This window comes from Leiobunum rupestre, chromosome 8, assembly GCF_980474605.1.
Source record: "Leiobunum rupestre chromosome 8, qqLeiRupe1.1.hap1, whole genome shotgun sequence".
NCBI classification, from domain to species: domain Eukaryota; kingdom Metazoa; phylum Arthropoda; class Arachnida; order Opiliones; family Sclerosomatidae; genus Leiobunum; species Leiobunum rupestre.
Genome location: NC_143391.1, coordinates 47,413,251 through 47,429,249, shown reverse-complemented (window position 1 = coordinate 47,429,249; position 15,999 = coordinate 47,413,251). Strand labels below are relative to the sequence as shown.

The 15,999-nt window shown below is 33.4% G+C and overlaps 1 protein-coding gene across 1 annotated transcript in view; it reads right to left on the bottom strand.

Moving 5' to 3' along the window:
* The window catches only part of LOC149933552 (A disintegrin and metalloproteinase with thrombospondin motifs adt-1-like), a 34,500-nt gene that overhangs the window by 8,883 nt on the left and 9,618 nt on the right, over positions 1-15,999 (bottom strand). The window contains exons 2-6 of the mRNA XM_090157328.1: positions 5,260-5,576; positions 4,538-4,682; positions 4,064-4,254; positions 3,161-3,244; positions 503-589 (exon numbers count right to left, since the gene is read on the bottom strand). Coding sequence (XP_090013454.1) covers positions 503-589; positions 3,161-3,244; positions 4,064-4,254; positions 4,538-4,682; positions 5,260-5,576 — 824 coding nt within the window. The remainder of the gene's footprint in view (positions 1-502; positions 590-3,160; positions 3,245-4,063; positions 4,255-4,537; positions 4,683-5,259; positions 5,577-15,999) is intronic.

Sequence of the window (15,999 nt, the reverse complement as noted above, 5' to 3'; positions counted from 1 at the left end):
ATTTTGTTTTCCACGTCACTGCGCTCAGGTTTTTTTCTGTATATTATTTTTTGAATTTTTGTTGTTTTTAGTTGTATTATAAATATAGCGGAGAATAGTTTGAATCTGTGTTGTTTGTTTTAGTTTCTTATTATGGAGAAGTACTAGGGTTATTTTTCTTTAGTACAGTTTAAAGACATAATTATTATTCATAGAGTCTACTGTATCTCATTCTGACCAGATGTTGCCTTTTCGATTTACTCCCAAAAACTAGTAGTTTTACCCTACAGTAGCTGTCGATCAAATGCCATTCGATCAAATGCAATTTGATCAAATGGAAATTCGATCAAATGGGACCCGTTCGATCATTTGGGAATCGATCAAATAGACTCAAACCAATTTTGCAATACAGATTTGAATTTTTAAATTTTGAAGTTTCAAATTTTGGTTTATTGCATTTCAAATTCCGAAGTCTCTAAAAACATCATTCTACTGGTCACACTTGTGGACATTGATTAACTACCTGAACTGTTCCTTTCGTTCCTTTAGTTTGAGTGGCTTTGCCCTTTTGACCTTTCCTGACTGTGGCTTTTCCGCTATAACGCGCTGCCTATATGGGGTGGTTAAAACAACACTTAAGCTTTCACATTGGTATATTTCAGGGAAACGAGAGTCAGGATTTCTAGAGCGAAAATGAAGGTTGAGCGATCGAGGTTGCGACAAAAGAAATAGAGAAAAAGATACTGAAAATTGAGAATCAGAACATGCTGGTCTTGACCTACGCTGCCGATATTTTGCTAAATCACTATAATCGTTGAATTAAGTGGAGAGCATTGCTACACCTTCGGCTAGTGATGCGCGAAAACGAGCTATCGGCGCCAAACATATCGCCGAAATACCTACAGCGAAAACTATTCGTCATTGTTTGACATTTGAAATGCTAGTGCTACTGTGCTACACGTTTTGTTTCAGTTTATGGAGAAAGGTTAGACACGTAGAAGAAGAATGACGTTTCGTGAAATTCGGTTACCTACATTTGGATTTCAACCCCTTAAAGTGAAGGTCAAGCTTCCAACATTACTCACTCTAGACACGACGGTTCAGGATGAAGTAAAAAATACTGATACCACCATATATTTCCCTTTGATATTTCTATACAGCAGGATGGGTAAATGGAATTTTCTACTACAATCTAGACTGTCACGCATCATAGGAGTAAGGATGGAGGCTTCACCCTCTCATATAGGGGGAACATCAATACCATTTAGAATAAACAAACCTAAAGTTTACGTCACATACAAATGTTACTTTAGGAGCTCGATATAAAAATTCGAAGTCAATTGCCAATATGATCTCTGAGAATGTAAATCGTGCTAATTTCAATTTTATGAATTTCATTCTGTCTTAATTACCGTGTAGATTTATAAAAAAAACATCATGTGAATTAAAGGGAATATATTATAAATCGAAAATTTGTTAATTTAAAAATTCTAAATCGAAAAATTGGGAGTTAACGGGAATAAATAATAATTCGAAAAATTGGGAATTAAGGGAATATATGATAAATCGAAAAATTGGGAATTAACGGGAATAAATAATTAATCGAAAAATTGGGAATTAAAGGGAATATATCATAAATCGAAAATTTGTGAATTAAAGGGAATATATTATAAATCGAAAATTTGTGAATTCAAATATTATAAATTGAAAAATTGAAAATTAACGGGAATAAATAATAAATCGAAAAATTGGGAATTAATTGAATACATAATAAATTAAAAAATTTTGATTAACGGGAATAAATAATAAATCGAAAAATTGGGAATTAATTGAATACATAATAAATTAAAAAATTTTGATTAACGGGAATAAATAATAAATCGAAAAATTGGTAATTAACGGGAATAAATAATATATCGAAAAATGGCGAATTAAAGGGAATATATAATAAATCGAAAAATGGCGAATTAAAGGGAATATATAATAAATCGAAAATTTGTGAATTAAAGGGAATATATTATAAATCGAAAATTTGTGAATTCAAATATTCTAAATCGAAAAATTGGGAATTACCGGGAATAAATAGTAAATCGAAAAATTTTGAATTAAGGGAATATATAATAAATCGAAAAATTGGGAATTAACAGGAATAGATAATAAATCGAAAAATTGGGAATTAAAGGGAATATATAATAAATCGAAAAATTGGGAATTAACGGGAATAGATAATAAATCGAAAAATTGGGAATTAAAGGGAATATGTTATAAATCGAAAATTTGTGAATTAAAGGGAATATATTATAAATCGAAAATTTGTGAATTCAAATATTATAAATCGAAAAATTGGGAATTAACGGGAATAAATAATAAATCGAAAAATTGGGAATTAAGGGAATATATAATAAATCACAAAATTGGGAATTAACGGGAATAAATAGTAAATCGGAAAAATGGCCATTAAAGGGAATAAATAATAAATCGAAAAATTTAAAATTAAGGGAACTAAATTCTAAATTGAAAAATTTCGAATAAAACGGACTACATGTACATTATAAATCTAAAATTTGTGAATTAAAGGGACTTCATTTTAAATCGAAAAAGTGACTGTTTTTAACGTAAGTATCGCCGTTTTCTTGTGGCGTAGCGATGACACAGCCCGCGATCGCGTCGGCGCCCTTTGAAATATTGGGCGAGGGATTTTTATTTCGGTTCTCATTTGTTTTCCAATTTTGGAATTTTTGAAAAAAAAACAAGAAAACCATCTCAGACTGTCTATTAATTTTTAGTCTACTCTAATTATATAGCTTTCAGATTCTATGTAAAAATGATTATCAGAAAACTTTATCTGTAAAGGTTCCGAATCAATAATGAAAATCTTGAGAGGGGTTAAATATCAGTCGCTACGCCACTGGCGATTACCCTAAGCTTCTGTTAAACCTAGTGGCATAAAGTTACATAAAAAATTTCGTTTTAGCTATGAAAATGTCTAATTATTTAAAAAAAATTATAGAAAAGTTAAAAAGTGTCAGAATATTTGTCGCAGAAAAAGCATAAGAACTAAATGTCTAATGGCTACTGAATGTTTCGCCGCAGCCAAATAGAATGCAATCAGGCAAAAAAATGTGTGAAAAATGACAACAAATGAGATGTATAGTTCTTAAATAAAGTAAATATCTCCTACCGTTGGTGGCTTTAGAACTTCAAGCCTAATTAAAACAAGCTTGAATTTCGTCTCCATGCTATCGAAATCGTATATCAGTTGAACCTGATCCAATAAATTAATCAAACAGTCTGTATTAGTTAGTGCGCAATAAATCACTTTTCGGGTCTGTCTAAAACCGGATTTGAAAAGAATAGGTTTAAATTTGGTAAGTCGAGGTAAATTCACTTACGAATTCAGTAACTAAATTAGGTAAGGGATGTCCCTCAAACACTGAATTCGCTTTTTTGGATTCTCTTCTACATTTCACACTTCCATCTCCATTTCAAATCTCTTTTCATAACCAAACTGATGGTCTGGTAGTATCCAGTAAAGCACTTATTCCGCTGGGGGGCGTTCGGCACAGAGAGGCCACAATTTTCGCGTTGAGGTAATCCTTTAACGAAGATCGTTAATTAAAGGGCTATAGAGTCGTTTGAATTTTGGGAGGTGGGGCTACAAAATCACGAGATTTCGAAGACTGAAAGGTATGCCGGAGTCACGTGATTGAAGGGGGAGATCTTTCTGAAATTCGACCAGAACCATCCAAACGATTCTCTGGAAATAAAGTGCGAAGATTCGATCTTTTCGAAAATTATTTTAAACAACATAGTAACCGAGCATTCGCGTGGTCAAGTTCATGAGTTGAAAATAAAAGGATTGTCACCATTAACAGTGTTTGGGATAACCAACAATTAATTCGAGTGAAATTTTGACTATGACCAATTTTTGTCATCGCCGTTGAAAGGGAAATATATTAGTAAAGTATGTGAAAACTTAATCATATACGTTGAAGTTTTTAACCATGGTAATTGAATATATAAAAAATAAATAAAACTTGAAGTATTCACCAATTTTTTATTTAGTTTTTACGTGAAATCTTACTTCGTTGACGACGGCCATGACGTAGTTGGTTAATTTGGCGAAGCCATTCGTTTTGTACTTTCTTTGGAACTTGTTCATCAGGGCGCTGTCGGCGAATACGGCTGTTTCGATCACTTTCGACGCGAAGGCTGCTCTCCGACGACGGTGGCGCCCATCAGCCACCTCATTCTCACTTTCGTCAACGTTTGGATCTATTGCGAGGATATTTCAAATGACGCTACTTTAGGCAAATTTCTTACCGGGAAAAACATTTAAAAAGGGGTGCCTATATAATATGGGTGATCTTTAACAAATGTCCATCTCGACCTTAAAATTGTTTATCAAAATAAGTACAACAAACAGGGCAATTTCGAACTTCAACTTGATTTTCAAAATTGTGATATTTTAATTTAGAAATTTGAGCACCCTGATTTTAACAGATATATTATTTGATTCGGATTTATTTAGGATAATCATAATTAAATTAAATATTACGTGTGAGTGGATCTGCGCAGAAAGATGTCGTAAATCCCGAAGGCGTCTTCAATTTGTAGAGCTTGTGCTTGGTGGGCTCATCCCCACTCAACGACATGTCCGGTCTCAAGACGTACCGACCATCGTCTATAATCCAACTGCCGTACTGAAATGAAACGCTTAGTTCATATGGAGTCTTATAGACGTATTTTCGTCCAAAATTATGTTCAGGTTACATAATTTTATTAGCGCCAATTAGTTGTTCATTTTCCTAACTTATTGGTCACCTTATGCTGATCGCACCTTTTCATCAAAAAAATACGTTTACATTAAATTTTGTTGGTTTCCATTGTCCACGCGAGGGCCAACGTTTGGATTCCTCCAATGGGATTAATCGTGTTCAATAATGGCAGTATTGAATGCTAAGAAAACGATGGTTCGAAGGATTCAAAGTTCGCCCGTCAGTGAAATCACGAAATAACCGAATTTCACTATTTGAATTTCAAATAGTTGTTCATTCCTTGTTGAATTGGGATAACAAAACGATTTCGTTGGTTCTAAACTCAAAATTTTCATCTGTGATGTGAACATTTATGACATGGCAGTCTATGGGAGCCTAGTTAATATATATAATATCAATGCCATCAAGCGAAAAATATGTTTCTTAAATGACGCGAATGACATTCGTCCAGGTCACTAGAGACAACCTAGTAAAATATAATCAACCAATCGTATAACATTACCATGACGTCATCGCCACTACACATCCAAAAGGAAGCGATGCCTGGTAAATGCGAAATAACGTGTCCCCGGTACAAACATTGATTCGTGTCTTCGTCCAGGGCCGATTCGTCCTGCTCGGAAAAGGTTAAATTGGGCGACACGATGTCGTCCATGAGCCTCAGCTCCAAGAAGAAAGTTTTGTTGTCGCCCCGGATAACCACCACCACGGGTTCAGGCTCTTCGATGGTCGTCGTTCTATTCTCCACAAACTCGTCTATCCTGGCGAAACGTTTGCTTCGATGTGGACGAGAAATGCGGGGATAGACCACTTCGAAATCTGCAAACAATTAGAATTTATTACGCAAATAAGCAAATAGACGCTTCAATAAAACATCTTCAAGGAAATCGCCCAGAAGTAATATTTCCGAGAGCCAGGATTCGAAAGTCACTGTTTATATAACTTTTTCTTGTTAATTAATGGAAACTTTTCACCCGTACTGTATGCAAAAAGTGTTCCCTCTTAGATTTTTTTGACATATTAAGGCTTAGAAAAAACACGACGTTCTGTTTACAGGTGAAATGTTTCCATTATTTCAACAAGCTCTATATAAACTCCCGGAAATATTATTTCTTGGCCATTTCCTTGAGGGATGTTTTATTTAAGCGCCTATTACGCGGATGACAACGCCTAGGGAATATATCCGGTGTCGCGTTGTTAATTTCAAACCAAATTTAATACCATTTAAAGAGATAACAAAGTTCCATATTAATGGTGGATCACCTAATTTTCCATTTCTGCCACTAGCTCTAATATGAAGTTTGGGTAAATGGCCCTGGTTGCGTAAAAAGCAATTGATAGTGCTTGATAGCAGACGTTTTTAGATTTAGAACTTACTCCCTTTAACGTTAGAAGCAGAAGAAATTAACTTTCATAGATTGCATCAGATGTGTCTTTGAAAGGAGTTTAAAGTATTTTGAAGATTGGGGGGTAGTAGTTAATAGGAAATCACCATTTTACACTCGGCTAAATGTGAACTCTGGTATATTCCTATATATCTTTTTCAAAGTTAGACAGCTAGTAAGTTGTATAGTAAAAACACCTTCCAATTAAACGTCTTCTACTTCAAATCATCAAAACCCCAAATTTTAAAAATTTTAAAACCAAAATAGAAAATAATAATTTCTAAAAGTCTACTTTTTTTCTTTATATATACTGTTAAAGCAAAAAAGGAACTAATAAACTTGCCCTAGTTATTACGGAACACTAGTTTTACGATAAATCTAAGCAGGTAAGTTGACGACGACGACTAAACAACAACATGAAATGGGAATTGCTTAGAGCAATACCTTTTATGTTAATATTTTATCTATGGTTCGGAGGGGGTACAATTTTTACTGAAATCCTTGCCCTTTGAAGTTGATTAGCGTAGATTTTTCTACAGATTATCCCCTTCAAAGTCAATGAGCAGCGCTCCTAACAGCAAAACATGAATTTCGTTGATCCGCCATTGAACGTTATACTTTATACTCCCTTTAAAGTAGCTCATTAAGCCAATAGGAGCGTAGGCACATTTTTGAAAAGAAAAGGGGAAAACGCATTTCTTGTAGATATCACATTAGTGGCAATACAATCTGTGGAAGTCCGCGTTCGTATTCGGATGATGCAAAAATTGAAAGTTTTCGTGCAAATCAAGTTCAAAACAAATGTTTTATTTGGCAACCATGGTGTCGGATGCCTCTGAAGCGGTCACACGCAACAAAAATAAAAGAGGAAATTACATTAGACGCATTTTCAATAACAAATTTGAAATATTGCACGCGTCCTTCAGTTAAAACGGTTTTGTGTACATATAAATGTCTATGTTTCCTTTCTGCTACCATCGAAAAAGCCCTTTTTTAAAAGAGACATTTTTTAAGGAAAGGGAAAAAAACCAATGAAAGCCCTTGAAGGGAATATAATAGAGTTGTTAATTTTCCGGAAAAATGAAAAAAAAATGAAAAGCATATTTCTTTTCATGGTTTTTATTCTAGACTAGTCTAGATGTATAGCTTTACTTTTGGATTCGACAAATCAGGCGAAAATGCCAAAATATTGAAATTTTCCGACTTACATCTCTAGAATATAATATCCAGCACGTTCTTTAGATAAACCCCATCAATTTCTGCAAATTCAGATATGTCAAAAGCCATAGGAGGTGAATCCACGGGCGGTAGAAATACTAGAGGTTTTATTCCTTTTAAAACAGGGCTTCAGGGACTCATTAGGTGGGGGGGCGTAGTGGTTAGCACTTTTGCCTCCCAGCAAGAGGAGCCGGGTTCGATCCCAGCTTGTGGCACTGGGCGAAAACTCGAAACAACTGCGTTTAATTTAATTTATCTCCCCCACTGGTTAAAGGGGTTTCCCCTTCCATGTTATGGTTACGGGAATTGTTAGTGTAGGAAGCTGTTGGCTCGCGACCGATTTTCCCAATATTTCCCTAAAAGTTGTAAATAAATAAATAAACGCTGATAATAACACGGACCAAAACAATGTTTACATACAGATGAACTAGAAACAAAGTTAATGGGAATATTGAATACTAGGGATGCAACGGATAACCGGAACCGAGAAGAACCGAGTAAATTCTAGGAACCGGAACCGATGGGTTCTAAATTTTGAGATAGTCCAAAAAAAGTGGAACCGTTGCATCCCTAGTATTCAATAGGGATGCAACGGTTCCACTTTTTTGGACTATCTCGGTTCCGGATCCGGTTCCGGTTCCTAAATTTTTGCTTTATCGGTTACGGTTACGGTTCCGGTTCTTAAAATTTTAATTTATCGGTTCCGGTTTCGGTTCCGGTTCTCAAAATTTAGAACCGATCGGTTCCGGTTCCTAAACGGTTCCTATACGGTTCCAGTGTGTTTAGTATTAATTAAAGTTAAATACACAAGCAATTCAAATGCAGTTAAAGATAAATAAAATCCACCACATTTATTTATTTAGAATATAAAATTTGTTTTTGATCAATTATATTTTAAAAATAGTAGCTTTCTTAGTGACTTGGCTATGGGTTCGGGGTCCTCCCGCGAAACTGTTGGGGTCCCTTATAATCATTAAGGCCGAGTCGCGATTATCGCCTTCTAGAATAAGGGCTAGCATGTATCGCCTTCTACAATTAAAATTAGCGTCTGGACCATTAAAAACAAAGGTTCTGGTAGAACTTGGAAGTCTGGAGTTCAGACTACCAAGTCCGACTTCATGTAAAATAATTAACTCATGTAAGCGCGCTATAAGTTTATTCAATAAAGTAGGGTAAAAATTAAATCTTTGTTTAAAAATTCCCACGGTTTCATCTAGAGGTCGGCGTTTGAATAAGAAATTAAACGATTGTTTATATTTATCCATAACCGAAAATTATTCAGAAATATTCGAAAAAAATTATTAATTTTGCATGTTAAATCGTTGTTTAATCGTATAATTTATTCGTATAAAACAAATAATGCTAATTTTAATGATTAATTGAAATTTTTGCGGTTAATTTATTTGTTCCGCCGACCTCTAGTTTCATCGTTTCAGGATGGAGGGAGGGGGGGGACGATGTACTTTCAAGTTTTGGGGAGACATGGCCTTCCCTTCCGCTTCTCATTACAGGGGCGTAGGGACGTTTTAGAAAATGGAGGGGGCAAAGACAAATGAAACGGGAGTCTAGGAGCTTAGCAACCGATGTAGAGTAATCAGTCGCGAATGTCATTAAGGAATTAACAGTAACAAAAGTTATCATACGAAGTGTATTTTAGTCTTTAGAGTCGTTTATGAATTTAAGAAACACAAATCCACAATAATGAAATGATAATGGTTTTGAATTTTTAAAGGAGTGTAGCTTCACCGAATGCATGTGTTACTGTTTGACTAATATGTAAATTGGCGGGAAAAGACACAGTTGAGAATTTGAGCTTTTGAAGATTTCAACTGACCAAAAATTTGAAGGGGCAATAACATTAGTTGCCCCTCAAAGCAAAATTCTAGGGAGGGGCATTGCCCCTGGTTACTACGCCTCTGCCTCGTTCTAAATGGAGTCCATATTATTTCGTTCAGTAAGCATTGTCATTTGTGAAATGTAAGCAAATGCATAAGTTGAAATTTTAGATTTTCTAGGCAAAAACTATCCAGGCCAGCGATTATATTATGCAAACGAATTAGCCTTACCTTAACAACTTTAAATTCAAATACACAACTTAGTTTTTAATTTACAAGGTTTAACGATCTGCTATAAGACACGTGTTTCGATTCTTTTCAAACTTCAGTTCAGTATGTTACTTTCATAATGTACGTTGTTTGGATATTTATGCGACGGTTATTGTGGTTGTATTTATACAGTTTTGGGCGCGCCTGTTGAAACATAAAGAAATATTTGAAGCCGACAAGAGAAAAAAATAGACGAGACCTCGCGCGGTAGGACTGTACAGAGTCCCATAGGCAATTTGGGGGCATCCCTATTGAATACTACGTTGAGTTTGCAATTTCTCTCCCCACTGGTTTAAGGGGTTTTCCGCCGAGCTCTTCGGTTTCCCCTTCAATAAAAAACTTGTTGAGGTTAACGGTAATAGTTAGTGTAGGGAGCTGTTGGCTCGATCGCGTGGCATGCAGGGCTTGCCACCACCCTCCTACGCATTGTAACCCGGCCGCATGAATTAATGGCTTCAAAAGTCGCTTGATGACTTCGGTATTAGCCTAGCTGATTATTATTATTACTATTATTAAATCAGCGTAAATTTAGCAACATACCTGTGCTTTCTGTTCCTATCCATTTTGATTGATCTTCGCAAAAAACCTTAAAAAAAACAATTTTGCGATAAAATATTTGTAAAACACTATTTCAACTTAAATATTAACGTTAATAATTTTAAGTTTTTCGCTGTAGTTATCAATGTCACCAAGTTTCAACGAAAACACAAATTATATGCCGAAAGCCGCGTTAAAAAAAATTCAGTGGTTGTTATTTGGAACCTTGATGATCATTAAATAGCGTCATGTAACCATAGCAACTCGGCAAAGTAGGCAACCTAGGAAAATTTCAAAATACCTGTAAATTCAACTTTTTCATCTTAATTATAGGCTCAATAAACATCTAAAACGAAAAGCTTGGCGCTTCTCCTTTTACAAATGGTAAATTGTGTGGTTAATAATGGTAGATAACGTTAAGGTATAAAATGATAAAAGGTGTAAATGTGGTAGATAACGGTAATAAACAAATTGCCTTCCATAACTAAATTCAGTCGAGAGTCACGTGACCGACCATTTTTGTTGAGTACAAATACTTTAATTACGAATTTTTGTTGGCATATATTATATTTAAAGCTTTGTCATGGTTTTCAATTGATGTTATTGATTCCAGAAAAAAAAATATTTTTCAACTATTTACGACCAATATTTTAAAATCATAATTAATTGCAATATTCCAAGTTAAACTAAGTGTTTTTTAAGAAAATGTAAATTCATTTGGCTATCCCTGAAATCTTTCACACATTTCGCGATTTGATTAATTGTAAAAGTTGAAGAAATATTATATACCCTAATTTAATATTTTGGATATCAATTCATTGTTTTTTTTTTTCATTTTCATGAAAAATGGTTAATTATTTGCTGCACGGGTAACGAAATCTTAATTAAAATTAAATACTGCCTGCAATTTAGTTTGTTCTGGTTTTACATTACTTCCGAAACTACAATGTATTTTGCACATTATACTACGTCAAAAGTATATTGATGTATAGCAGGATATTTAAATCGATGCTTTTTTGAAACAAATGATTTGATTGAACTCGCTGATTTATTCGGACAGCGTTATAATTTAGAAATATCCGTGAAAATGTTGTTTTCAAATTTATTCTTGTTATAAAAACGGCCAAAGAATAGTTTATAAAACCGACCGTTTTACATACGATGAATTTGATGGCATTAATTTTACTTGTTGTACTAATGTAAACTTATGTAATATATATATTTAGTGATAGACTTCAATCCTACCTGATGTATAAATGTTGTCAGTAAATAAATCCAAACTTTGTAATGACGAGTGGAGCGCATTTTTGAAAGTGCTTTCAAACGGGCACCACGATTGATACAGAATGTAAATATTCGACAGACAAGCTTTATTTTTAATATCGTCTGATATTCTGGGTTACAACAATATCTGTCGATTTGCATTTGTATTGGAGCAGCGAAGCGCGTATCCGGCAGAGGATCATCCTTCGTTTCACTACGAATTGTTGATTCCCATTATTAGACGGCTTTCCCAAAAATCATTAAACGTGTACGGTCTGCTATAATAATTGTATTGACATCTTCGGCTTACAACTAAACCACGCGATCAACATTCATTATGGAAGGGAAATCGTCTTCTCAGGAATTTATTTGGGTGAACACAGAATACGTAAAAAAGGTCAAAATGGGCGATTTTAATAATTTTGTGAAATATATTATTTGGCTGATAAGTAAAGGGTTCATTACTATTGCGCTGATGCATAACAACACTGCTGAAGGTAGCGTTAAGTTAATTTCTAGTGTGGGCTCTATTAAGTTAAAATATTAACAGAAAGATTTTCCATACAATGTATTTATAACAACGTTATATCTTAACTTATTATAATAATTTACTATTAATTTTTAGGGAAAGTATGCTTATATCGAAATCATTCACAGTTTAATAAAGAGGGATAAGTAAATTTTTCATTACGTTCGATTTCTCATCATAAAAATTCAAAATAAAGGACCAAGATAATCATGTAGCTAAATAAGTATTTTCACATGAATTGGAGCTTCCCCAATTGAAGAACCTTACCTAAATTTAGGACATTTTTTTACAATTTCATAATCTGTGATTCCTTCGTCTTTCATAGTGAAATCTTTCCCCCTTTCTCCTGTAAAGGAGGGGGATGCCCTCAGTTACGCTCGCACGCTTATGGGGTTCATGAAATCAGAGGCTACATTCTTGGTCTTATTGAAAAGCTCATATTTTTGTCGTAACTCTGTGGGAAATGGTGCTTACGACAATGGCTAGAAACATGGCAACCGGAAAGCGTGTCAGATTGGAATTTATCGTTTAATTGATGCTCAGGTAAGTTTTGGAAAGCATGTTATAAACGGTAATAGCTTAAGTCATAAGTATTTCCGTAATGTCGCTAACAAATAAGCGGGAATTTGGAAATTATTTGGTAAATTTGGAAAAATAGTTCTTTGTATAAAGTAATGGTGGCAGTGTAGCGAAATGGCTCTGGTTTAAAGTTTGTATTTATTGTAGGGAGAGCTAAGGTTCTAATTTTATTTTTAATAAGAGTCACCCCGACTGAAAAAGGCTATCCTAGTTCGAGTTTTTAGTTATCGATTAATTAAATGACTACTGATTGAAAGAAAGATTCATTAGAAATCGAAAAATAAGGAGCATTTTTTATTTCATCTTTTCCGTTAGAGTAGAAGGAAAGTGAGGTCGACACTCCGAACCCGGGTTCGGGTTTGGGTTCGGGATCGAAATCCGGGATTTAAGGGATGAAATGGGGGTAAAATCATCGAAAAGTCAATGTATTTAGGGTATTTCTCGCGACGATTTGTTTTCCCGTATATCAACATATTGTGTCCAGGCCAACTTGTTCATTTATCTACGCTTATCTCGAAAGATACTTGAACGTATATCTTATCATGTTTTATCGTACGGAATAAGTTGAAATGATGTAAAAATTGATAACCTAGGCGACGCGTGCGCAGATTACCCCGGGGGACGCGGTTAATTTGAATTGAAGTGTTTTGACGTCATGGAATATTCGTTGTTAAAGTAGAATGGAAATATTTTTAAACTTCATTTTAATATCATTGTAGTATGCTTGACACTTGAACCAATCTCACGAGTATTTCTTAAAACGAATATCTCGATCGCGTTTTATCATACGAAATAAGTAGAAATTATGTAAGTTGTATGATTGATAACCTAGGCAGGAAGATAGCGCGCGCGTGCGCGGATTACCTGGGAGGCGTGGATTACCTGGGAGGCGCGGATTGCCCGGGCGCGCGGTTAATTTGAATTTAAAACATGGATTCCCTCTCCGAAATAATTCATGTACCCAAAATTGGACCGCAAGTTTTTTTTCTTTTAGGGGAATCTCTATGGGAGTTTAACATTACAATAAAGCTAATAGGTCCAGTTTGGGGTACTTTTGGTCCGAAATAGGGTACATAGGGCCGAAAATGGTGACTTTGGTCGTTTTAAGGGTACTTTTGTTCTATTTTGGTCCATTTTTGGGTACATCAGAAAAGCAGTTGGAAAAACGAAGAGCCTTATTTTTTTTTTTTCCCACCCATCTCCAAACTCCAAAAATGTATTGCTTTAATTTATTTATCGCTTCCCACTGGTTTAAGGGGTTTTCCCCCGAGTTCTTCGGTTTCCCCTTCCATAAAAACTTGTCTAGGTTAACGGTAATAGTTAGTGTAGGGAGTTGTTGGCTCGATCTCGTGGCATGCAGGGCTTGCCACCACCCTCCTACGCATTGTAACCCGGCCACCTGAATTAAGGGCTTCAAAAGTCGCATGATGACTTAGGCCTAAGGTGGTGCCTTGGGTATTAGCCTAGCTGATTATTATTATTATTATAGGTATAAAATAAGATAAAAACCACTTACCTATATTTTAATTACGGTAAATTAAAAATACTTAATTAGTGTACTAAGTTACGTTTAAAAGAACCTTTTGTAACAATTCCAATATGTAAATATAGGTATAAGGATTGAAAAAATACTTAAAGTGGTTTTACTGATAAACTCTAAAGGAATTTAACTTTAAAGGGTATCTTAGATTATTGTTTTTAATTTTATTCAAGTTGAAAACGTATTAAGAGTCCTTCAAAGTACTATAAAAGGATTTTATTTACGAACTTAATTCATATTTTCTTCAAACTTTCAATTCGCTTTTATTACTATTTAAATACGGTAAAATATAATTCTTATACACAAATATAGTCAGAAAGATACTATAAAACACTAAAATTAAAATTAAATTAAATTTGTGTGGATAAGATTTGTAAATATCATTTTGAAACTAATAACTTTCACGCTTTATTTAAGTCAAGCCAATAAAAACAATTACCTATATTTTAAATACGGTAAAATATAAATACATTTCCGATATGTAAATAGGTAGAATAACACTATGAAAAGTTCCTTTTTCTTCTTTTAATACGACAACACACAACTCTGATACGCAAATATATAAAGAAAATATAAAAAAAATTTACTCTACGTTCGATACGTTAAAATACATTTCCGATACACAAATATAGATAAAGAAATACTATAAAATGTAAAAAGGTAGAAAAATACTACACATTAACCATTATGAATTTAAGCTTACAACATCCTTCACGTATAGAGCATAACATATATGTTCAGAGTTAACTTGTTTCCTCGTTATCTTTATCGCATGTGTTTTAAATAGCGTATGGAATAAGTTAAGAATGTACTGAAATGGTGTATGTTTAAACCTCGTAGAATAAAGAGTAAAACATATGTTCAGAGTCGGCTTGATTACTAAAGCGAATAACACAGAGACGTTTCCGGTGTAGTCACGTAGGAAGAAAAATACTACAACACTCTCTATACTCTACATTCAACACGTTAAAATATACTTCCGAAATGCCAATATAGGTAGTAAAATACTACAAAATCTCTATACTTTACCTTCAATACGTTAAATTACATTCCAATATGTAAATATAGGAGGAAAAATACTACAAAAGCCTCTTTTCTTGGCGTTCAATATGTTAAAATAGATTTCTGAAATGCAAATGTAGGTAGTAAATACTACAAAATCTCTATACTCTACCTTCAATACGTTAAATTACATTCCAATATGTAAATATAGGTAGTAAATACTACAAAAGCCTCTTTTCTTGGCGTTCAATATGTTAAAATAGATTTCTGAAATGCAAATATAGGTAGTAATTACTACAATTTAAAAAACGTTGGTAAAAAGAATATCATTTTAACTTATTTAATTGTGTTTTTTACCCAACGAAGCATTTATTTGAATAAAAGTGGTATTTATTTAAATAACCAATAGTTAAATAAAAATTGTTAAATGTTTAAATAATCGAAAGTGAACAAGCCTATTTTTTAAATAAAACAAACAGACTTTAGAGTTGATAAGATTTGTAAATATCATTTGAAACTAATAATTTTCACGCTTTATTTAAGTCAAGCAATTACATTTTTAAAAATGAAAGAAGTTAAACAATATAAAAATTTGTAAATATTGTAAATATTTTTAGGTAATAAAGAAATTAAGAAATGTTTTAATTAAAATATCTTTCATTTTCTACTACATTTTTAAAAATGAAAGAAGTTTAACAATATAATTATTCTAATATAATTTCAAAATCAGGTATTATTTAAAGTAATATATATATATATATATATATATATATATATATATTGGAATTGTTACAAAAGGTTCTTTTAAACGTAACTTAGTACATTAATTTATTTTGGAAGTTCAAAACGTATTAAGAGCCCTTCAGAGTACTATAAAAGGATTTCATTTACAAACTAAATTAATATTTTCTTCAAACTTTCAATTCGTTATAATTCGAATTTAAATGAAAACATCATGGATTATAGGTGCGTAATCTACTATTAGACCGAACGGATTAAAAAATACTTAAAGTAAGTGGTTTTACTGATAAACTAAAGGAATTTAACTTTAAATTGTATCTTAGATTATTGTTTTTAATATTAT